This window comes from Thunnus thynnus, chromosome 24 (assembly GCF_963924715.1).
Source record: "Thunnus thynnus chromosome 24, fThuThy2.1, whole genome shotgun sequence".
Taxonomy (NCBI): domain Eukaryota; kingdom Metazoa; phylum Chordata; class Actinopteri; order Scombriformes; family Scombridae; genus Thunnus; species Thunnus thynnus.
The window spans coordinates 10,502,300-10,527,102 of NC_089540.1; the positions used below are offsets into that span (position 1 = coordinate 10,502,300).

The window sequence follows — 24,803 nt, forward strand, 5'->3', positions numbered from 1 at the left end:
TATGTACCACAGTCCTTTAAAGTAGCTGTAATTAAACCTCTTCTTAAGAAGCCTACTCTTGATTCAGGCGTTTTAGCCAATTATAGAACTATATCTAACCTTCCATTTCTATCTAAGATCCTTGAGAAAGCAGTCTCTAATCAGTTATGTGACTTTCTACATAACAATAGTTTATTTGAGGATTTTCAGTCAGGATTGAGAGCGCATCATAGCACAGAGACAGCACTGGTGAAAGTCACAAATGACCTCCTAACTGCATCGGACAAAGGATTTGTCTCTATACTTGTCCTGTTAGATCTTAGTGCTGCATTCGACACAATTGACCATCAAATCCTTTTGCAGAGACTAGAACATTTAATTGGCATTAAAGGAACTGCATTAAGCTGGTTTAAGTCCTATTTATCAGACCGATTTCAGTTTGTACATGTTAATGATGAATCCTCAGTGAAGGCAAAAGTTAGACACGGAGTTCCACAAGGTTCTGTACTTGGACCAATTCTATTCACCTTATATATGCTTCCTTTAGGTAATATTATCAGGAAACACTCCATAAATTTTCATTGTTACGCAGATGACACCCAATTATATTTATCAGTGAAGCCAGATGAACCCAATCAGTTAAACAAACTCCAAACATGCCTTAACGACATAAAGACCTGGATGACCTGCAATTTTCTACTACTAAATTCAGATAAAACTGAAGTTATTGTGCTTGGCCCTAAACGCCTTAGAAACACATTATCTAATGATAAAGCTACTCTGGATGGCATTACCCTGGCCTCCAGCACCACCGTAAGGAATCTGGGAGTTATCTTTGATCAGGATATGTCCTTTAACTCCCACATAAATCAAATCTCAAGGATTGCCTTTTTTCACTTACGTAATATCACAAAAATCAGGCACATCCTGTCCCTAAAAGATGCAGAAAAACTAGTTCACGCATTTGTTACTTCTAGGCTGGATTATTGCAATTCCTTATTATCAGGCTGCCCTAACAAGTCTCTAAAGACTCTCCAGCTGGTCCAGAATGCAGCTGCACGTGTTCTGACTAAAACTAGAAAAAGAGACCACATTTCTCCCATTTTAGCTTCACTACTTCCTTCTCCTAACTTACAAAGCCCTTAATGGTCAGGCACCATCATATCTTGAAGAGCTCATAATACCGTATTATCCCACTAGAACACTGCGCTCCCAGTATGCAGGCTTACTGGTGGTCCCTACAGTCTTTAAAAGTAGAATGGGAGGCAGAGCCTTCAGCTATCAGGCTCCTCTTCTATGGAACCATCTACCGGATTCAGTCCGGGGTGCAGACACCCTCTCTATGTTTAAGAGTAGGCTTAAAACTTTCCTTTTTGATAAAGCTTATAGTTAGGGCCGACCAGGCTCGCCTTGGATCAGCCCTTAGTTATGCTGCTATAGGCCTAGACTGCTGGGGGACTTCCCATGAGCTCCTCTCTCCTCCTCCTCCTCTCCATCTGTATGCATTCATGTAACATCAATGCATGTCACTAACTTTGCTTCTTCCCCGGAGTTTTTTGTGCTTTCTCATCTCACAGGAAAACCTGACTCCCGGGCCGAACCTTCGCGGTCCTTCACAGTCCTGATGGCATCCTTCCCTGGCTGTTGCTGCTTGTACTTGTTGTTGTTGTTGTGATTGTTTTTCTTCTGTCCCCCCTCCCCCTTTCCCTCTCTCTTTCTCTCTCTCAACCCAACCGGTCAAAGCAGATTGCCGCCCACCAAGAGCCGGGGTCTGCTTGAGGTTTCTACCCGTTAAAGGGGAGTTTTTCCTTACCGCTGTCGCCAAGTGCTTGCTCATGGGGGAATTGTTGGGTCTCTGTATATTAAAGAGTACGGTCTTGACCTGCTCTATGTGAAAAGTGCCTTGAGATGACTTCTGTTGTGATATGGCGCTATATAAATAAAAATTGATTGATTGATTGATTGATTACATTTGGGAATAAAATGAACTTTTATGACAGTTGGATGCAAAGTGAGTGAAAGGTGGAGTATGTACAACATGCTGTTTGTGGTGTGAAATATTTGCATTTCGTGGCAAAATCCCAGCAAGCAGACAATTTAACAGCCATCATTTCTAACTGCCATCAATGTGAAACAAGTTAAAACTGTAATTCACCATGAATATGTCTTCAAAAGTGAAGAAAGGAGCTCACCATAGAGTTGGAGGCAGGTTCTGCCTGTCAGAGAACCATCAGGAAACGTGTTAAACAGACAGAGATAGCAGCCTTCATCCTGATCCATCACCTTCCTGATAACTATGGAGCAGTTCTGCAGTCCAGCATCTTTAAACTCCACTTTCCCCTGAAAACCATCATTCACTGTTTGTCCGAAGTATTTGTTGTAGCTGGCAAAATTCTTCTCCTTCCCCTCAGGTGAAAGTTTCTGCCATGTGACCTGAAGAACATCTCTAGACTGCATGAGCTGACAGCTGAGATGGACATCTTCTCCTACTGCTGCCATCACAGTCTGCTGTGTTTGTATCACAGCTGTTAGACCTGCATGGAGGACAAGAAATATGGGGTTTAAACTGTGTGTGAACTTTAGGTTGATGTGAACATTTCAACACAATTTCTGTTATAAATTGATACTTAACTGCTCAAAATGATTTATAATGTAATGGTGAAAGTGCAACTTAGTGGTAAAATATGATTTATTTCAGCAAATATAGTTTTGCTTTTCAAAGTAGGACAGGCTGCAGGTAAAGTACTAAACTTTATTATAGAGACTGAACAGTGATGTTAAAAATGAAAAAGAGTGTGAGTCACTTTAAACTTCATGTTAACTCATAAATGTGTTGCTGGTTGTTGTGAACACAGATGTTGAAATTAGAGACAACTGTTCCTGAGAGGGCCTCAAGCTGTTTATCTTAGTTACATTTCTAATAAATTACACATGCTGCTTTTTTGTCTTAGTTTGCTGTAAATTCAAATTATCACCAGCAAGAAACATTCACCTGTCACACTTTGAATGTGGAAAACAAGAATAAATCAGCAGGATTCAATATTTCTTCTCAAAATATTCACTTTGAGTTTAAGTTAAAAATACACAGGAATCCTCCACGGTGCTTTAAATTTCATCAGAAAAAATGACTTCTGTAAAAGTACAGACCACTGTAACATCTCTCTCTTACCTTTTGGAAAAACTCCCAAAACAAAGAAGATCGTCATGACTGCAGCTTGTGTCATCATCGCTGCAAGTTTCAACTCAACTATACTGATCTCTGATGGTATCAATGTTATAATATAAAGTTCTCACTAGAATAAATATGTCTACATATAAAACAGTAACATACACTGATTCGTTTCTAAAATGTAATATAATTCTAAATTGTAATATAAAACAGCGTATTACGTATCTGAGTCCCACGATGTAAAGAAACGATCCAATCAGGCGGAATAGCGGTCACATCTGTTTTTTTGGTTTTTGTATTTGTGTAAGATGCTCGCACCGCCCCATTTTCCCCATAGACTACCATTGTAAAAGAGACGTCTGTAAAACTGTAGACAGGACACCTTGAACTGCAAAGTCAATTATGACTCTTTCTATTATGAACTTTTGATCCATGGGGGTTTTATATTTGTAAAACGTCCTTCGAGCCGAGAAAAGCGATTTAAAAATCTGTGACGTCTTCACTACGTAAAGTGAGCTGACCACTGATCAACTTTCATAGGAATGAATGTGTCATTTGTTAGTTCGGTATCCAGATCTTATGATACGTCCATGTTCAGCAGACTCGGGGTCACTGATGTGTGTAAGAGGCAGAGAAAATGGAGCAGCTTTCAGTTTAGTTCATCAGTTTCAGTTACCAGTGAACCTTGTAAAGCTCACAGGAGTTTTATGTTTAACCACTTTTTTTGTTGATACATTGAGCTATATGTGAAATGTATTGTTCAACAGAAATAACCAGCTTAGAAATGTTTAGCTTAATGCTTGTAAATTTTGATTTATAACTATAAAATTTGGTCAAAATAACAAAATAATCAATCTGGTCGCCTGGAGAGTGAGAATTCTTGTCAGGGTTCATATGTTTAGCAATAAATCGTGACAGTTTACTTCACACTTTCTGGGTGGAAACACACTACATGTGTAAAAAGTCTCTGTGTCCTTCGTAACTGTATCATTCCACTCACATGAGGGGAGACAGATTTCCTACTTATTGTATTTACAGCTTCCTGCCTCTCGCACCTGCTGAGTTTGGTTTGTGCGCTGCTGAGGGTAAAGCTGTGGTGCAGGCAGCCGGATGGTGCAAATGAACTGAAGCAGCTGTGGTACTCTCACGCTGGTCTCTCAGGAACTGAAAGGAAACAACAGAAAAATATGCTTTTGTTTTGTTTTAAATGTATGAGAATGAAAGAATAAAGTAAAGAAACTACATTCACGTGACTTTGTTCTCTTATTTATTTAATATAACAGTGCAACATCTTCAGGTGCTGTGTGGTTTAGGCACAAAGTCCAGGTAATTGCGCTACAAGAAAAAAAAACAGACAAAAAGAGGCAAAATGAAAACTCAGACACTCACTGAAGACATTTACAGACACACAACAAACTTAATTTGTCTACAGAGACTCATTTATTGTTCTCAAACATATAGTCCTCAATAATAAGACATTAAAGATCCTGGATCTTTATGCATGTTCATTGTTAAAACAGGTGTGACTAAATACAACAAAACAAGAGTGTGAGCAAAAGTCATCCTGACACATTTAATGCAAAATGTTTTCATCTGCTCGTTAAGTTTCATAAAACAATGAATCATTAAACACAAACTCAGGATCTGTTGTCAGCTTGCAGCCAAGAAGGCAGACATGACAAGAGCTGCTAACTTCTAATAGCAAAGTCTGAATCATATCATGGAAGATTTAAAATACATAGATGAAAACAAAAGGGAATAAAGTGAAGTACAATACACACTGGTATGTATATTTTCTTTTCATGTTTGCATTTATTGCGTTAAAATGAAATGAAAACATCAGTACCTGCTGTTTTGGACAGAGAGGATTGGTTTGAACAGACGGTCCTGAAGTTTTAATTGAACTACAGTTTTTCATGGGACTGTGTGAACTGTATTCAGTGAGTCAGTATCCAACACAGCTGATGATCGACATCTGTAAAAGGCCTGTTTGTCGGTTTTTCTCCGCTTACGGCCATACCACCCTGAACACGCCCGATCTTGTCTGATCTCGGAAGCTAAGCAGGGTCGGGCCTGGTTAGTACTTGGATGGGAGACCGCCTGGGAATACCAGGTGCTGTAAGCTTTTTCACTTCTCTTTACAAACTACAGAGGGCGCTGCTGGGTTTTTATGAACACAGTTGCACTAATTAAAGACTGATCATGTTTGAAAGTGATTTTTCATACTCTTGCTGCTCCTATTTTCCTTCTATACACTTGTAGAGAATGCCCCCTAATTTGCCAGTGAATAAACAGATGAAACTGGAAATAAATATTTGTGTCCTGTCTTCATTTTTTTCTAATAATTTTACGACACTAGTTTAATCAGATATTCTGTCAAATGTTATATTTCCAGTTTCAGTAGCTACTACTAATCATACAAGATAATCCACTTCTTACTGTTTTAATCTGTAATTTGACCTTTTCTGACCTCACAACCATAAAAAAGGTGTCCAGTTCAAGTTGAAGAAGTTCAGATACCAGTAAAGTGATTTTAAATAAATTCTCTGGGATTGTAGTTGACTGGTTTCCTGATCAGCCTCCTCTGCAAATGCATTTTAATTTAATTTTTTAAATTGATTTAGCATCACAGTGTCAAAATCACATCATTGTACAGTGAGCTTAAGTTTTACACCAGTTGAAAAAAATGTTCATTTGAGGTTTTTCTTCAGTCAGAAAGTGGGACACATTTGAGTTTGCTCCAGTTACTGACGGAGAGGGAATCAAACCAACCACCTCACGTCCACAGATGTATCCGAGGTCTGCTGACTTGAAAAAGATCACTGACTGACTATGGATTAAACCCACAATTTCAAAACCTTCAAACTTTGAATTTTTACTCAAAAGTTTCTAATTGGCCATGATTAGAATCCACAACCTTAAAATGGGTCTGCAGTCATCTAACTTTAATCAAGGGTTTTCAGTTGTTAATTGGTACGCTAACTTATAAAAGTCATTTATCCAGTCAGGATTGAACCTACATGTTTAAAGCTTGAGTGTTGCTGTTAATCACAGTGAGCTACAGCTTAACAACAAACTAAGATGCTTCACTTTAGGTTTTAAATCTGATTTAGGATTGAAACCACAATTTAAAAGTTAGCTACAGCTGCTGGATCATCAATACGATCTGCCCCAACTGTATCTCTACAAAAACATAGTCAATGGCTATGCTGGCTATAGTCTATAGATGGATAGATAAACTAAAAACTGTAGTTATAAACAGAATTAAACTTTAAGCTTCTGAAATATCATTTTTTAGACAGTTCAGGATTTATCAGGAAGACGGCTGCTTCACTGTATATTTTGACAATATTTTACTATTACTTTGGCTCAATTTTAACAACAGTTTCAGTATGCAAAGAAACAAACCAATTTGCTAAATTATTACCTTTTAAAAATACAATGCTATCTCTGCATACAAACCGCGACACCTATGTGAGAATGCTGTTCATCGACTTCACTTTAGCATTCACCACCATTTCGCCCCTAAAACTGATCACCAAACTCGGTGACCTTGACATCAACACCTCCATCTGTAACTGGAGACTCGACTTCCCAAGCAAAAAAAGTTCTCTGAAGGGTTTGTCAAGAATAACCTTTAGAAAACCTTCAGGGAACATTCTCTAAAGGTTCTCTGAATGTTTCATAAAAATAATGTTAAATAAAATAAAGTTTTACAAAAATAACCATTACAGAACCTTTAGCAAACATTCTCTGAAGGTTACCTGAGGGTTTTTTAAAATAACCTTCAGCGAACCTTTAGGAAATGTTCCCTAGATTCAGATTAAAGCTTGAAATATAAATAAGTTATTTCAATTAAACACTCTCCGACCAAAATCGTCACAGAAAATAACATTTAATGTTGTTAAAGCACCAGTTTTGATTTGTAAATGAATGTGAGTGACTCTTCAGTATCTGCTGTCCACAGCTGCTTTATACTGTATGAAAAGCTTCTCCTTCAGTTCATTAAATCCCTGCAGCATCTGAAGGCAGCAGGACTGATATGTTGATAAATCTGCACCCAAAATCACAAAACCTTTCATGTAGATTAATGTCTGATTCTTGACAAAATGTCCGTAACATGTCACCTAATCTGGGGTTTTCTGAAATGTCAGTCCACAAATGATGGTATGTAAGATTTTTTCTTTTGAGTGCCTGTAAATATCTGTACCTGTGCGCATTTTACACATGCCTGGCACAGCAGTGGAAACTTCATTTTTCTTTATCAAACTATGAAAAACACTGAGCCAGAGAGGTGTCGAATCAACTCAATGGTAATTTTGATGCTGGTGTTAGTGAAGCATCTTCGTGTAATGTGCTGAGAAACTGAGAAAGAGATCAGACTGTATTTTTCACATAACCCAGCAGATTGTGATTGGTGCCTTCAAGGTGTGAACAGGTGTCAACATGTCAGAGACATTAAAGTAGTTCCTCTCTGAGTCAAAGGTAAAATTCAGTGATTTATTTTATTATACATTTTTAATGTTTAAAATGTAAAAAAATATGGTAAAAAATAGTACAAAAACATCAAAACCTCTGTGTACATTAATCTTTTCGATCTGGAGATATAAGATGAGAGATTCATCTTGTTCAGGACACTTTTTGATTCTTTTACAATGTCTGAACATTTTACAATCAACACATGATTTGATGCAGCTTTGCTCAAGTCTGACTGACTTCGTATTAAAACTACAGTCTTGTGGATTATTGTTTGTCATAAATAGACTTTTAACTGTGTTAATACGGTGGTACTTGTTTCTTCTCTTTTGGATTTTTCTCATGAGATGCCCGTCGTCGGATCTGAGCGTTCTCCGGATTCATTAAAAGTGTTTTACACCTTCAGATAAAAACAAGACATGAGTCAATTTCCACTCACATTATCACAATACATCATACATATTTCTATCACTGAATGACTCTGACAGTTAACAGTTATGTGGATAAACAGGCTGACAATGAGTACACAATGGACCATGAAGAGTAAAGTGCATCAGAATCAGATTCATGTATAAATAACACATTAGTTAGAGAGATATAGAGACAGAAAGGAACTTAAATACTAACCCTAACCCTAACCACAACAGACAAAGAGAAGACAGATTAAATAATTTACTGAAGAAGAAATTAATAATAAATATGAACAAGTGAATAATTATGAAATCGTCTTACTCATCAGTGTCTTTGATTGGTTCTTGTGTCATCTCCATCTCCTCATCGTCCCTGTGTGAAAGACTGAAGGATTTAAGAACATTTATATATTATTTATTTATAGGTGTTGTCTGTATAGATTCTTTAAGCTCTGTGTTTCCTCTTAATGTCAATAAATTATTACCATATTAACTGTGAGACACTGGTATCACAACAAGACAGATATTGAGTTGAAAGTTGAAATTACCTGTTCTTATGTTTATGTCTGAGCAGGACAGTGACGACTACAGCAACACAAACAACGACCACTGCTGTGATCAATGTAACAATCAAAGTGAAATCTATGAGAAAAAGAGGAAAAATGTGATATAAACACTAAACATTCATAAAGCAACTACAGTTTAAATGTGAATTTTGACTTGAGACAACTTTAAGGTTAACTTACTCTTATTGGATCCAGATTCATCATTAAAACCTGAAGAAAGAAAAACAAATATCAGAATCATAAAGTGATAATAAGTCTATAAATCTGTGGATTTGGAAGTGTTTCTCACCATTCGCAGGAATCGTCATAAACACCTGAATTTCAGAGACTGAGAGCAGTCGTGCTGCACATCCAACCTGTGTGTCGTTTCCATGGAAACCAGACAGCACAGCAGTAGTGGTGACGGTGACTGTACCGTTGGTGTTGGTGACATTGACTGTGCTGTTGTGAGAGAAGTAGAGGTCTCGTTGTGGGACATTCAGAGTTACTGTGGGAGCAGGACGACCTGTGGCCGAGCAGGACACAACTGTCTCTTCAGTAGTGTTTGATTCTCTGATTTGTAGAATGGGTTCATACAGCACTGCAAAGACAAAACATTGAAAAAAAATACTGTTTCACATGAATTAATTTCTTACAAAGATAAACGCTTTTACATGATTAATGCAGAAAGGTCTTTACAGCTGCACAAATTAGTTGATTAATCGATCGATTTCGGCAGAAATGCCATCAACAATGAAAATAAGTTTCAGGACTAGTCCTCACCATACAGTTGGAGGCAGGTTCTGCCTGTCAGAGAACCTTCAGGAAACGTGTTAAACAAACAGAGATAGCAGCCTTCATCCTGCTCCATCACGTTCTTGATAACTATGGAGCAGTTCTGCAGTCCAGCATCTTTAAACTCCACTTTCCCAAGAAAATCTTCACTCACTCCTTGCTCAAGGTTTCTGTAGCCAACAAAATTCTTCTCCTTCCCCTCAGGTGAAAGTTTCTGCCATGTGACCTGAAGAACATCTCTAGACTGCATGAGCTGACAGCTGAGATGGACATCTTCTCCTACTGCTGCCATCACAGTCTGCTGTGTTTGTATCACAGCTGTTAGACCTGCATGGAGGAAAAGAAATATGGGGTTTAAACTGTGTGTGAACTTTAGGTTGATGTGAACATTTAAACACAATTTCTGTTATAAATTGATACTTAACTGCTCAAGATGATTTATAATGTAATGGTGAAACTGCAACTCAGTGATAAAATATGATTTATTTCAGCAAATATAGTTTTGCTTTTCAAAGTAGGACAGGCTGCAGGTAAAGTACTAAACTTTATTATAAAGACTGAACAGTGATGTTAAAAGTGAAAAAGAGTTTGAGTCACTTTAAGCTTCATGTTACTCATAAATGTGTTGCTGGTTGGTTGTGATGAACACAGATGTTGAAAACAGAGAAAACTTATCTTTGTTACATTTCTAATAAATTACGCATGTTGCTTTTTTGTCTTAGTTTGCTGTAAATAAAAATTGTGATCAGCAAGAAACATTCACCTGTCAAACTTTAATTGTGGAAAACAAGAATAAATCAGCAGGATTCAATATTTCTTCTCAAAACATTCACTTTGGGTTAGAGTTAAAAATACACAGGAATCCTCCTTCAATGTCAGCAGAAAAATGACTTCTGTAAATGTACAGAATACTGTAACATCTCTCTCTTACCTTTTGGAAAGACTCCCAAAACTAAAAAGATTGTCATGACTGCATAGATTCTTTAAGCTCTGTGTTTCCTCTTAATGTCAATAAATTATTACCATATTAACTGTGAGACACTGGTATCACATTCTTATGTTTATGTCTGAGCAGGACAGTGACGACTACAGCAACACAAACAACAACCACTGCTGTGATCAATGCAACAATTAAAATGAAATCTATGACACTAAACATTCATAAAGCAACTACAGTTTAAATGTGAATTTTGACTTGAGACAATTTTAAGATTAACTTACTCTGATCGGATCCAGATTCCTCATTAAAACCTGAAAAATTAAACTCAGTCAGAATCGTTAAATGATAATCAATTTATAAATCTATGGTTTTGGAAGTGTTTCTCACCATCAGCAGACGATTGTTTCACTGCAGGAATCGTCTTAAACACTTGAATTTCAGGGACTGAGAGCAGTTGTGCTGCACATCCAACCTGTGTGTTGTTTCCATGGAAACCAGACAGCACAGCTGTAGTGGTGACGGTGACTGTACCGTTGGTGTTGGTGACACTGACTGTGCTGTTGTGAGAGAAGTAGAGGTCTTGTTGTGGGACATTCAGAGTTACTGTGGGAGCAGGACGACCTGTGGCCGAGCAGGACACAACTGTCTCTTCAGGAGAGTTTGATTCTCTGATTTGTAGAATGGGTTCATGCAGCTCTGCAAAGACAAAACATTAAAGAAATATCACATGAAGCAAGTTGTTACAAAAAATCAACTAGTTTGCTGATTTCCTCTGTTTTATAACATTATAAATCAAATATATTTGAGCTTTAGACTGAATAAAACAAGTGTTTTAAGAAATCTTTGGGTTCTTGGACATTTTGATGAGCAGTTGTCTCTATTTCCTACATTTCATTTCACAAATTGAGGAATTTTATATAATGATAATATAATTTAAATATCATGTACATCATATCTTCTTACATTCGGGAATAAAATGCACTTTTATGACAGTTGGATGCAAAATGTGTGAAATGCGGAGTATGTACAACATGCTTTTATTGGTTTGAAGTATTTGTATTTCATGGCAAAATGACGGCAAGCAGACAATTTAACAGCCATCATTTCTAACTGCCATCAATGTGAAACGAGTTAAAACTGTAATTCACCATGAATATGTCTTCAAAAGTGAAGAAAGGAGCTCACCATAGAGTTGGAGGCAGGTTCTGCCTGTCAGAGAACCATCAGGAAACGTGTTAAACAAACAGAGATAGCAGCCTTCATCCTGCTCCATCACGTTCTTGATAACTATGGAGCAGTTCTGCAGTCCAGCAACTTTAAACTCCACTTTCCCAAGAAAATCTTCACTCACTCCTTGCTCAAAGTTTCTGTAGCCGACAAAATTCTTCTCCTCCCCATCAGGTGAAAGTTTCTGCCATGTGACCTGAAGAACATCTCTAGACTGCATGAGCTGACAGCTGAGATGGACATCTTCTCCTACTGCTGCCATCACAGTCTGCTGTGTTTGTATCACAGCTGTTTGACCTGCATGGAGGAAAAGAAATATGGGGTTTAAACTGTGTGTGAACTTTAGGTTAATGTGAACATTTTAACATGAATTCTGTTATAAATTGCTAATTAACTGCTCAAAATGATTTATAATGTAATGGTGAAACTGCAACTCAGTGATAAAATATGATTTATTTTGACAAATATAGTTTTGCTTTTCAAAGGTGTTTTCCTTCCAGCTATCACTTTGTACAAATGAAGTCTACAGCGTAGACTGTGTTAATATAATTAAGTGTTAATTAATTGTATGAATAAATTCTAAGTTTAAATTTTAGATTTTAAACTGTTACTTAATAATTACCACATATCGATAACTTCTATATTTGACAGTTGAGATAATGTGTCATGAGTAGTGACATCTGATGAATTAAACTCCTCCGTCCTCGCTGTGAGGAGCTGAGACGCGAATGAGGGACGCGAGGACACACGTTAACATAATGAAAAGCTCCTTGTATCCAGCTGTAACTGCAGCACGAACATGAAGGAAGTTGAACTTTCAGAGATGATTTCTGGGCTAATAATGCAGCAATACATTTAAAAGAGGGCATAACATTGATATATATTTTCATGAATATTGGACATTGCATGTAGAATATCACTTCCTGTTTGCACTAAAGTGATTGGTTGATCAAACTTCTGTCGGAAGACAGAAAAACTCAAAATGGAGAAATGAAAAAAGAAAAAAAAACAACCACATGACTACGTTTAGGAGGACTCCTGATTAAATCACTTAACATATGTGTATTATACAGAATGTGCAAACTGAGAGCTGATGACATGACCAGTATAATAATATGCTTGGATGACAAGGATTGAATTCAAAGAGAGTTTTTTCTTGCCATTGTTGCCAAGTGCTTGATCGTGGGGGAATGTTTGGTCTCTGTAGATAATATTGTAAAGATTATGGTCTAGACCTGCTCAATATAAAAAGTGCCCTGAGATAACTTCTGTTATGATTTGGCACTAAATAAAATTGACTTGACATGGCATAAGAACTCTAATTGGCCTTAAATCAGCTGTAAAAGGAAATGCAAATATATTTTGTATTTAAACTTAAACATTAGAATGTTTAAGACATTTTACATCAACATGAAAATTGTAGTGGACACGAAAAATATTCAATAAAGACTTGAGTTGATATAAAAATGTTGATTTAGCAAATGTGTTTATGAGTATGAATCTTACCATCAGTAGAACATAAGCAGATGAGTAGAGCACAGATAATCAGGAAATGTGAAGAAAACGCCATGACCAGATTACATCCCAGGCAGCGGTGGATGTCAGTGATAAATGACACAAAATACTGAAATCCAAATGTTGAAAATGCAAAATGCTGTGTCTATCAAGGTGCACCATGTACACACTGTAAAGTGTTTGACTTCAGTGGACTTGCTCTTTCCAAATATCACCCAGTGTCTAGGTGTAGAGAGACGTCACAGATGGCGCGGTATGAAACGTAGTGAACATTTCCTACGTTCATTGCGCATACACACCTGTCCTCATGTGTCTCCTCTACATTGTTTACAATCCATTGGCACTGTCAGAAATTAGTCACTGAGTGAAAAGTATCCAAGTCATCACTCAGTGATACATAAAGCAAGGGCAACAACTTTGTGTCAGTTCTTTATCACAACTTCTTCCTTGAGAATCTTAATTAATATGTTATAAGCATTGAAGCAATGATCAATCATCTAAGTGCTGTAACAAGTGTGAATTTTAGTTCATTTGTACAGTCCTGCAGTCTTCTGCTAACAGAAGAAATTCACAATATTTTTAACAACAGTCCTGAGAAAAACAGTCCAATGCTTTGGTCGTTTTTTACTAATCAACAACACTTTTATGCTTAATCTATTATAAACAAAAGTGACAGTATTTTCAGACTGTGTCCTTGTGCAGGAGCGTGCAGGCATGTGGTTCACATCCTGCTGTTGGTTTCATGCTATTCCACTAATTGACAGTGAGTGATGGTAACACGGCACCACAGGTAACAATACTCTTAAAAAGGCAGCAGAGAGGACTGTCAGCATGCAAATATGGATGTAAACATTGTACGAGTTGAAATAGTTTTAAAATACAGCTTGCAAATGTTTTATGAGGAAGGAACAGGTATTTAAAGTATAGCAAAATGCTAGAAAAATGACACAAATATAGCAAGTTTAGCTAACTAATATCAAAAACATTGTTTACTGGCCCAGAACTGATAATCAAACATTGAAGCTTCCTCAGTAGTTTATGTTTTGATAGTATGTGAAGAGCATTTACAGGTGGTCGTTAAGAAACAGATAAGTTTAACCAAAAAGGTGCCTGTTCTGTGGTCAAAGGTGGGTTTTTATATGGTTTTTACAATGGCTTCAGATGTGACACATCATATCAGACCTCTGAGACAATAACTGGTGCAGTGGTATCATGTGGAATCCACAAACCTTCACTTGTTCTCTGCTTGAAGGGTCAAAGGTTTACAATCTCACTTAATGTTATAAAAGTCAATCACTTTTGTCTTGTCAGACACCAAAGCCTAGCAAAACCTCCCTCAGAGTTTATAAGCCTATAAGTCTATAAATGGCCAAATAATCAGTAGGACAGCTGCTTATTTCCTTTGACCTGCACAGTAATACAGCTTTAAACGGACTACCTTGATAAAAACACTATGAGAAGGTTAACAAAATTTGTTCATGCACACAATATAATAATTAAAAAGTCACAAACATTGGAGTTTGATCCAAGATTCTTACAATATCAATAAAAGATATAATATATACAAACAGTAATTTACAGTTTATCAATAATTAAAACTGTCATTTATAATTATTTATTGTTATGAAATTCTCAGAGTTTCAGTTTTCACATCCAGATGAAAAAGTTAAATCTGATTATAATCTGTGTTGTAGTTACTGGTTACTTTCAGGGCCACCAGGATTTTACAGTGATTGAGGTAATACAACAGAGGTAATGTTCAAATTCCCCCAACATAACACAACCCACCTACACATTTATTGATTAGCCATGAAAATATTGTATTATTATTATATCTAAGTATTACTCTATCATAAGTAATTATGACCTTAATGTTGTTTCTCTATGCTGCAAGTTATGTCATTCAGTGAAAAATACTAAATTCATTCTGTTATTTATTTGGTTTTATTTGCACTCAAATTTTCAGATTGACAAAACAATTTTGCCACAAGGTCCATTTAGTAGATGTTGTGGAGCTTTCAACCCTATCACATGGTCTTCATTTCAGATAGAACTTGCACAGTCAGCATTTAAGTGAAGATATTCAAATGTCCATTGTTTTCTGAGCACCTTAAGGACTTCTCATCCACATTGGCTTAACATTTCAGATTGAAAGCTCATTCTTGACCTTTGAAATATCACTTGACAAAACAACTGCTGTTAAGTCCAGCATGTGTAATATGTGTTATGAGTTTGTGTCTTACTCCAAAACATTTTTCAGATTGTTTAATGGGTCATTCCAACTAACTAAGACTTATATATCATTATAGTTATACTCACAAATATTTACATCTTCAGTACTCAGGATTATTTTGTTAGAAAACAGTGTTACAGTCATTATCTTGAAGGAAAAGATGACACAACTATACAAGATTAACCATTTAAGGTGCTCAGCATTGAAACAGCTTTACAGCTTATTGAGAAAGAGTTTGATACATGGAGGATGAAACAGTACGCTGATTTGAATAAAGCAGACTGACAGGAATCATATATGAACCAATATGGGTCACAGCCAGCTCCAGACTGTCCTTATGTTCAAATTTTGATATATCTCTCTTTGTAACACACAAACAGAACAGGTCAGGCACAGACAGACAGGGACAGCTGTAAATTACTAACTGACACAGATAGACTGTTGGAGTTATGCAGGATCATATACTAAAGTATCGTGATGGAAATTAACTAAGTACATTTACTAAGGACTGTACTTAAGTACAATTTTCTACATTTCAGAGGGAAATATTGTACTTTCTACTACATTATGTTTATTTGACAGCTTTAGTTACTTTTCAGAGGAAGATTTGACACAATGGATAATATAACAAGCTTTTAAAATACAACACATTGTTAAAGATTAAACCAGTGGTTTACAACCTTTTTGGCTTTTGATGTCTTAAAAAAAGTAGTGTGCAGTCGGGGTCTATGAGTTGTTAACAGCTCCACCAAATAGTGATTTTCCCCTCTAAACTTCTCACATGGTTTCAATTCAATAAATGTTCATATGATCCAATATTTCACCAAAAATCAAAGATTAGAGAAAAAGTCCAAAAACTGAAAACAGATTTGTGTTTACATTGCTGTATTGATACTTTTACTTAAATAAAGGATCTGAATACTTCTTCCACCACTGCTGAAGTACCAAACCTGTGCAGAAAACTATTCAATTGTCGGTTTAGCAACAGGGAGATTTACTGGTAAGGTAAAATTAGCAAGAGTTGTTTGGTGAAAAGTCTACATGTCAATAACATATATTCAAGAGAAGAAGACTGCACACTGAGCTCCAATAATTTTACTGTACAGCCGACGTTTAGGCTGCACTTGGACTTTACTCAAGGCAATATATTGAATAAAGAGTACTCACAGGAATCATATCTCAACCGCAATATAAGACACACACAGCAAGTCATGATCAACAAGAATGAAACAGAAAAACTCTGACAATCAGCCATTTTTAATTATTTTGGAATAATCGGCGTTCGACAAAGTCAGTATAGTGTTTCCAGCATTTTATTGAGTGCAATGTTTACAGTGTTTAATCCAACTAACTAAGGCTTATAGCGTTATGATTTTGCTCAAATATCACTCCCCATGAAACTGTGTAAGTAAGAAGAAATAGACCTTACACGAAACAGTAATCAAGCTGTCGCAGAATTAAAGCATTTAGAACTTGTCCAATGACATCTGGTGGCATAACTTGTAAAACTCTTCTCACATGGTCCCATTTTACTCACAACGTTATCAATTTGTTTAGACCTTGATTATTTATGATCCAATGTTATACCCAGAAGTTTAGTGTCTTGTACTTGTTCAGTAGGTATACTGTTTACATTTAATTTCAGTTTTTAACTTGGTATTTAACATGTGATTTAGATATCTGGATATATTATCTGAATAATGACATCCAATCCATGGATTTTTGCATTTACATCTGGTACTAATGGTGCCTGCATCATGATCAGATCTCAATATGCTAATTACCTACGCAGGGCTGGCAGACTTGTCAATAGACATGATGCGTCCCAGCTCGAGGAAAGCAATACCAGGAACTCACTTCTAGCAAGGGAAGACTTGTAGCTACTGCTGCTGCTTGTAGCTTTTGCCAGGCTTGCATAAGCTTACAGGAAGAAGCAGAGTTACACAACCTTTCAACTTGCTGGGACAATTTTTCTTTAGTTATGTGTGTTTTTTAGTAATACCGTACAGATTGCATTTATACCTGTCTGAGGTCTGATCACAATGCCTTCTGAGTGCATTTACACCTTGTATTGACAGGCGATTTTCCTTATAGAGATAACATATCTAGATACAGATTGTGTTAATTAAAAGTCCATGTATGTAAATAACTCTATGCATGTGTCTGATTCTTTCTTTGACATATTAAATTGTCTTTGACATTAGTGAGTATCTTGTACGTTATTGTATTTCAGGGACAGAATCAATACATCAGTGTGATTTCCATTTCTGCCAGGACATCCAAAGTTCTACACTGATCTGTATGAACGTGTGAAATGAAGCGCTAAAGAAAAAAAAACCTGCATTCTCGTGACTTTATTGTTTAATTATTTCATATAACAGCGCAACATCTTCAGGTGCTGTGTGGTTTAGGCCCAAAGTCCAGGTTTTATGAAACAAACTGCAACAAAAGAAAAACCAGACAAAAAGTCTGACCGAGTGCATTTACAGACACATATAGGAGACTTAATTTGTCTACAGAGACTACTTCATTCTTCTCAAACATATAATATGCAATTTTGAGACCTTAAAGTCTCACTGACACATTAAATACAATATTTTATATCAGCTCAGTACAGTAAGTTTTACTTTTTGTGGCCAGTGACCTCAGTCACCTGCTGCACCAGAATAAATTAGTAGCTCCAGTTCGGATTATTGGGGAGACATTTAATTATTACACACATTCAGGATCTGTCTTCAGCTTGCAGGCATGAAGGCAGACACAACGACAGTCGGTATCTTCTGACAGAAGACTGTTCTGGTGCAGCCTGCATTCTTCTAGACCGGCTTGAACCAGAGTTTGGACTAGCCTGGACTGGTCTAGAATAGCTTTGTCCATCTGTGAAGAACGGAGTCATCAGTCCAGACCCTTCAACACTCCCCACAGGAGAAGAAGTGACCCTGCTCTGTGATGGGAGTCGTCTGTACTGGGATAATTTCTGCTCCTGCCTTGCATCATCCTGTGGCCGAGCGGAGCAGCTGATGCTCCTCTGTGATTGGCCAGCCTCTGTTTGTGACTGTTGGACTGAAGTCACCAGCCAGTGAGACTGACTGTGCTCATTGGTCTGATGATGTGACGGGTGCAGAGGAGAGTAGCTGTCAGAGGCGGAGCTACAAAAGAGAGAGAGGTAGCGTTTCACAAACTGTAGTCCAAACAATACAGACGGGGTGAACAAAATGAATGTCTTGCATAACTTCTTGGTAAATTTCTATTTGTGGTAAATACTACCAAGTCTCTTTTAGTCTGTGTTGGTAAGAGTTTCATTGTGACTTTTTTCTCTTCCTGTTTTAGCATATGTCATATCTCAGACACCTTTCCCGTTGCAATATTACAAAATTTTGCAGCATGCAACTAATGCACCAGCAATTTACACGGGAACTAATTAATCAGAGCTTCAAAGCCTACTAGTCAATTCAGTTTTATTATGTCCTGAAATCACACACAAAAAAATAAACAGGGGAAAACTATAAAAATGAAATCAGTCATAAGTTAAATACCAAATAGCAGAAAATATCAGTTTTAATACAAATCCAAAAATAACCTGTTTAATATGTATAAGTGACTTCTCAAGGCTGCTTGAGGTAACTAATGAGGCCAAGCAGGTATGCATCAGTCACTAACACTGTATGATAATATAATTTCTCCAGGGGAAAAGTCCCTAAAACCATGCCTAAAACTGGAAAGATTATAAACAGTACTTTGATTCAATTATTGACTGTACTAATTAATGTACTGTCATATGTTTTACTGTAATTAAGTGTACTTAACTACACAGTATGACAATTATTTATGATTTCAGCGTACCAGCATACCAGTATCAACAATTTCAAGTGATTTCAGAATATTACTCCCAACCTTGACTCACCTGTTGAACGATGTATGAAGCAAAGAGGAGGAGGAAGAGTAGGCTGGCCAGCCTAGTTTATGTGGGCTCGCCATGGTCACATAGTCATCCTGAGGCAGCACAGAGGAACTGTGGCGGGTCTGTGGTGACATCATCATGTACCCCGGCCCCTCCTGTTCACCTGGCTCCCAGCCCTCCATCCTACAGGGTGTAACACCGCAGTGGTCCCCTGTCACCATGGCAGTCTGGCTGCAGTCGTTTTCCCTCTCTTTGTTGACTGGGAGGTGATGATCCATCCTCATTTCCATGTAGCTGCCAGTCTCAGGCCTGGAGCTCTGGGGGCTGAGATCCAAGGTGAAGCTGAGAGTAGATTCAGGCTCAGGTTTATCTGGTTTTCGGGGCTCTAGGTTACATTGAGTTGTACCAGTCTGGATTTCAGAGTTCCTGGGGGGCAGGGCCAGGGAAAAACTGAGAGGTCTCACATTCACCAGCTTGTCTCTGTATTTGGGTCTGCAGCGTTTTGAGGCCATAAGGGTTTGAAGCTGATTGTGGTTGGTGTGGTTGGAGGTTGGTGACCTGCTGAAATCTGGAAGAGCTCGTAGAGCCCTTACTGTCTCCCGAACCACCTCATGAATGTGCTGGGCCAGTGCGGGGTTTCCTGTGCATAAAGAGGAGGGGTCACAGTCCTACCGAAGTGCTGTAATGAGTAGAATTAACACATGCTTTATTTATAGTTACCTTGGTCTCTTGCTTCCATCCAGATCTCCCCAGGCCCGTTCGGTGCCGACCTGCCAAGCTCCAAGAAGAATGAGCCATCCAAGTGGCCAAAGCGCCGAACACTCAGCAAAGGTATCGATACAGACGGCAAATCATTGCACGCGCCCACTCTGATCAAGATGAGAGCTGAAGCTGTGAGGCAGAGCCGGCTCTCCCCCGCCAGGGACTTGGAGCGGCCCAGACCTCTGGGCTTCACTGTGACGGGCCAAACCTTAACAAGAAGGTGAAGGGAGCAGGGGCGAAGATCGGGCAGGGATATGTTTTATATCCAATCAAGAGCTGGTACTTGAAAAGGCTGTTTTAAATTCCGTTGTGAGAGTGCTATTAGCTTTGCAAACACTACAGGAAAGTTTAAGTTGAGTTAAAGTACCGAGCTGTACATTTTGGAATGAGTTGTAAGTTGAAGACAACCAATTAAAGAAGAGTTTCACCAGATTTCATTAAACTTTTTCACAGTTAATTCTGCACAATACAGCTGATTTTCTGTGATTTTTGCAAAAGTAAAACTGTTGATAGACAACTGTTGCCAACTGCCACACCATTGATTTCCTTTCTGTGGTTTCAGTGGTAATGAAAATAGATGTTATTTTAAGAAACATTATGTACTGTATGACACAACAGTGCCTTGTTGAATCTGGAATATAGGGGGTAAAATGACCATGATAGTCTTATTGTGAACATATTAAATATATTCCTCTTTTTTCTAACTGTCAAGGTCAGGGAAGGCAAATTGTATACTAAGATGTCAAGTTCACATCCCAGAACAAAATACCAATAGGAACCTAAAATTTGATTTAAATAAAATGTTCCTTTACAACTACTGCAACCGACAGGAAAAGAAAAAAGAAAATACCAATCAGGTCTAACCTCTTTGAAAAAGGCAGCAGGAGGCAGAGTACAATACCCATCATCCTCTTCATCAAACCCTTCTCCATGCTCTTCATCCTTCTGCTCTTCCTCCATCAGTTTCTTAATGGACATGCACCACTCTTCTTGCTCCCGATGGTCCTCCACGACCAACACCATTGTCTGATCCTTGGCATACAACGCCACCGTGTGGCCTTTTCTGGAACTGCCAATGCGGCTCACACCAAGACAACACCTCAGGTAAATCACCCTGGGAAGAGGGAATTAATTAAATTTCATTTTAGATTGTAATGTTTCTGAAGTTACTGTATACATAACCCTTTTCTCACCCTCACCCTAGTGAATCCAATGGCTAGTGCTGGACAATAAGCTGTAGCAAGCAGTACTCACTGGCTTTTACTGGGGAAATGTCATGAATGTCACCAGTGTCACCAAGAATCTTATAAGACTACCATGTAGGGCTGATAACTACCGCTAATATTGAATCAGACATCATCCTGTTTAAGAAAACATTTAGAAACTGAGAAAAATCCCACCACCTCCATTCAGAAGCTGTTCTGGAGCTTTCAATCATTTCACACAATCTTCCTCAGTAGATGGAGTTTTCCCAGTTGTCATGGAAAATTGTAGATACTGAAATCTCACATTTTTCTGAGCACTTTAAAGACTTTTTGTCCATGTTGTGAGATTGAATGTTCATTCTTGGCCTTGAAAACAGTTCGTATTTAACCAACAAGGAAAATAAGTCCTTCAAGTGCTCCGAAAAATAAAATGGAAATTTGGAAATCTGTAATTCCACGACAGCTGGACACACTCCACTCATCTGCTGAGGAAGATCATGTGATACGATTGAAAGCTAGATCCAGTGCTACTTCTGAATGGACCTTGTGGTGAGATTGAACTGTCAACTTCGTTTACCAAGATCAAGAATAAACATTCGATTTTAAGATATCGAAAATTTTCTCTTATATTTGTGAAGTACAATATGTTTTAAAACGAAGCTCCAGGCATTAAAATCTAGTTTTTCTCCAGAATTGAGAACATGTTACTGATGGTATGAGTTAATGAGAAGCCCTGTTTAAAGCCTTAAAACAGTGAAAGATACTTTTACCAACCCTTGCTTGCTGGACCCAAACAGCGCAGCTTTATTAGCAGACTTCTCCATTGCTGTGAACTTCTCATGGCTCTTGTACCACTCGAGTCGGCTCGGCCCGGTGTGACTTCCTGCCCTCAGGACAAAATATCTTCTGTGGTTTCGCTCCAGCTTCCCCAGGTAACCTTGTTTCACCACGTCGCTCTGCGGCCTGGAGGAGGTCATGAGGGCACCGGCCAGAGGCACCAGAGGGATGGAAGTCTGGCTGGTACAGAAGAGCTCCTCATAGAGACCAGACAAAGGAAGTTCACTCGCCTGCATCCCAGCACGACGGTCCCCTGAGTCTTCATCCTGCTCCGTCTCACGATCACTCCAGGAAAGCCGCGGAGGTGATGCGACTGGCAGCCACGTTTGGGTGGAGCTACGGCAGGGAGACGACAGAGGGGAGCTGGAACCAGGTAGAGACCTACTTTGGTTGTCACACCTGTCCCGTTCCTCAGCCATCTCATTCAGTTCAAGCTGAAAACCTGCCACATGCACACAGAGGAAGAAGAGTAAGAAATGAGCATCTGATGAAATTAAAAAGATTCTGAGTTGCCGAAGAGACTGAAACTAAATATGTTTGCTGTGATGAAAACTAAGGAATGGTAATATTTTCAAAACTGGTTATAATATCATTGGGATGTTTGAAATTATTGGCTCGTTTTCTTGGCAGATGTAGCTGTTAAGTTGTTTAACTCCAAAAGAAATTTTGGATATTTTTCAATTTAAAAAGTAAATATTTAATGTGTCTATGCACAAAATGACCAGACTTCCACAGTGGACGCTTGCAGTACAATCTAATAAAAAAGCAATTAAAAGCTCTGTGATAAAGCAGCAGAAATTACTTTAACAATAGTGATACAGGCAGGCAGCTAGCTTTTGGTTCCCATAGAAATCATTTCCTACTGATGTTTGAAACTTGTTTTTTTAGAAAACTTGCCGACAGTCAAATATCACCAATTCATTGCATGACGCAAATGCACTTTACAAACCCCTTTAAATGTAAAACATTTGACAACATTAGACAAGTCCAATCTAGTTAGCCTCTTGAAATGCCTCGAGGACAAAGTGCCTTAAGCTGGATGTCAGCAAGTCTGAAGTTGTCCTAATTGCCCCCCCTGCTGGCATCAAAGTAATTACCAACGGTCTTGGCAACCTGATTGTCAAACCTCATTTCAAAATCCTTGGTGTGATATTTACTTCCGCTTTTAAGTTTGACAAGCAAGTTAATGCTGTAGTGAAAGCCAGTTTTTTTTCAGCTTTGTACTATTGCCGAAATCAAGCTGTTTCTCTCTTTAAAAGACCTAAAGAAAGTCATCCACACCTTTTTGTCATCCTGCTTGGACTACTGCAACACCCTGCACACTGGGATTAGTCAATTGTCCCTGTCCTGCCTGCAACTGGTCCAGAAGGCCGCAGCCAGGCTCCTGACAGGTACCTGGAAGAGGGCCCATATTACACCTATCCTGGCCTCTCTCCAGGCTCAAAACTTACTTTTATTCATCAGTGTTTGAATCCTCCTGATGTGGCTGATTTTTGGCTTGTGCCTTTCCCCATACATGTTGTCTGTTTGTGCCTACGAGCTCTGTGACTTGTTGTTTGTGTCGGTGTTTCTTGTATTTGTGATTTAAGCTACCTGCTCTGGTCTGTACAACACTTTGGTCAATGTGGGTTACTTTTAAATGTGCTTCATACATAAAATTGACTTGACTAGATTAGGAAATAATTTCTTCCAGCTAAAAGCGATCATGACATTATGATCTCACAAAACAGCTACAACACTCAACGCCTCTGTTTCACCCAATTGATGAGGCTAATTTGTAATTTCAAATTAGGTATCATCTTCTATGAATCTAATAAATTGACTTTAACATTCACTTTAAGTTCTCTCTCTTTTACCCCACCAGCTCAAAAATTAATATCTCTTATTTATGGGAGAAAACATTGTACTTCATTCTGTAATTTCTTGACCTAAAACAATATAATTTAAAATTTCATGTATGTCAAATATTCACCTTAAAAACAAGAGTTTATAGCTGACTTCATACAACACCAAGCAACATAAAAATAAACTAATTACATATTGATGAAAAGAGTCTGAACAGCTAAATACACCACAGGAATATGTTTCTACAGCTCAAACAATTAGAAATGAAAAAAAAATTAATTGGCATCAATTTTGAATTACTGTTTATTTATTCAACATTTTTTCCTCGACTTTTCTTGATTTTATAGCATTATAACCTTTGGATGTTTGACTGTTGGTCGGGCAAAGTTAGCAAATTACAGATGTCTCCTTGGCATTTGGGAATATTTTCCACCATTTTCTGACAGTTTATAGACGATTTATGGAAAAAAATATTGGCAGATTCATACCAGGAGAAGTAAACATGGTGAACAGCTTGGTGGAAGTTGAGAAAAGCTGGCAGAAGAAAACACTTTTTTCTTCTTTTTTGAGCAATTACTACCTCGAAGATGGAAAGTATCCTGCTATTAAAAACCACGACTGGCTGGTCGAAATTAAGATAATTAGCTAAATTAGCCAGCTATGTCGCCTTTCTCCCACACCGTCCATACACATTTATTCAATTAAAACTCACCTGAATCTGACAGGTATAAACATTACGGCTGAAAATATACAAAGAGTCACCTGCTTTTCATTTCAGGTTGCCTTCAGAAGTCAAACAACACTTTTCAAAATCATTTTCGTCACTTCTTGTTACAAGTATCGATCGTGTCTGCTCTGCTCAGGTGTGCCAATCAATGAGGCCTTCAGGAGCTCCTCGTAAAACCCAGCTCCCTAGTCAGAAAGTCGGACAGGCTGAAAAACTCAAAAACATACACCCTATAAC

The 24,803-nt window shown here is 38.0% G+C and overlaps 1 protein-coding gene and 1 non-coding gene across 3 annotated transcripts; one reads left to right on the forward strand and one right to left on the reverse strand.

Moving 5' to 3' along the window:
• Positions 1 to 5,154: 5,154 nt before the first annotated feature.
• LOC137177980 (5S ribosomal RNA) lies at positions 5,155 to 5,273 on the forward strand. The gene has a single exon (XR_010926594.1). It is a non-coding gene; the product is annotated as a 5S ribosomal RNA (ribosomal RNA).
• Positions 5,274 to 17,628: 12,355 nt separating this feature from the next.
• LOC137176782 (insulin receptor substrate 1-like) lies at positions 17,629 to 24,702 on the reverse strand. Of its 2 annotated transcripts, none has more exons than XM_067582708.1 (6): positions 24,602 to 24,702; positions 21,932 to 22,436; positions 20,817 to 21,066; positions 19,911 to 20,160; positions 19,194 to 19,830; positions 17,629 to 18,438 (listed from the first exon to the last, which is right to left on the reverse strand). In XM_067582708.1, the coding sequence occupies exons 2-6, from the start codon at positions 22,411 to 22,413 to the stop codon at positions 18,012 to 18,014; spliced, it is 2,046 nt and encodes a 681-aa protein (XP_067438809.1). In that variant the 5' UTR covers positions 22,414 to 22,436; positions 24,602 to 24,702; the 3' UTR covers positions 17,629 to 18,011. The 2 variants fall into 2 exon arrangements, with proteins under 2 accessions (XP_067438809.1, XP_067438810.1); XM_067582709.1 differs by having other exon boundaries at positions 24,552 to 24,697.
• Positions 24,703 to 24,803: the final 101 nt, after the last annotated feature.

Bases quoted from the DNA above. Each gene is read 5' to 3' on its own strand.
- LOC137176782 (XM_067582708.1), bottom strand. From the start codon at position 22,413: ATGGCTGAGGAACGGGACAGGTGTGACAACCAAAGTAGGTCTCTACCT. The intron at 21,067-21,931 runs GTTGGTAAAAGT...CCCTCTTCCCAG, and splicing joins TTTGGGTCCAGCAAGCAAGG to GGTGATTTACCTGAGGTGTT. The intron at 19,831-19,910 runs GTAACTATAAAT...CTTTATGCACAG, and splicing joins GATGGAAGCAAGAGACCAAG to GAAACCCCGCACTGGCCCAG.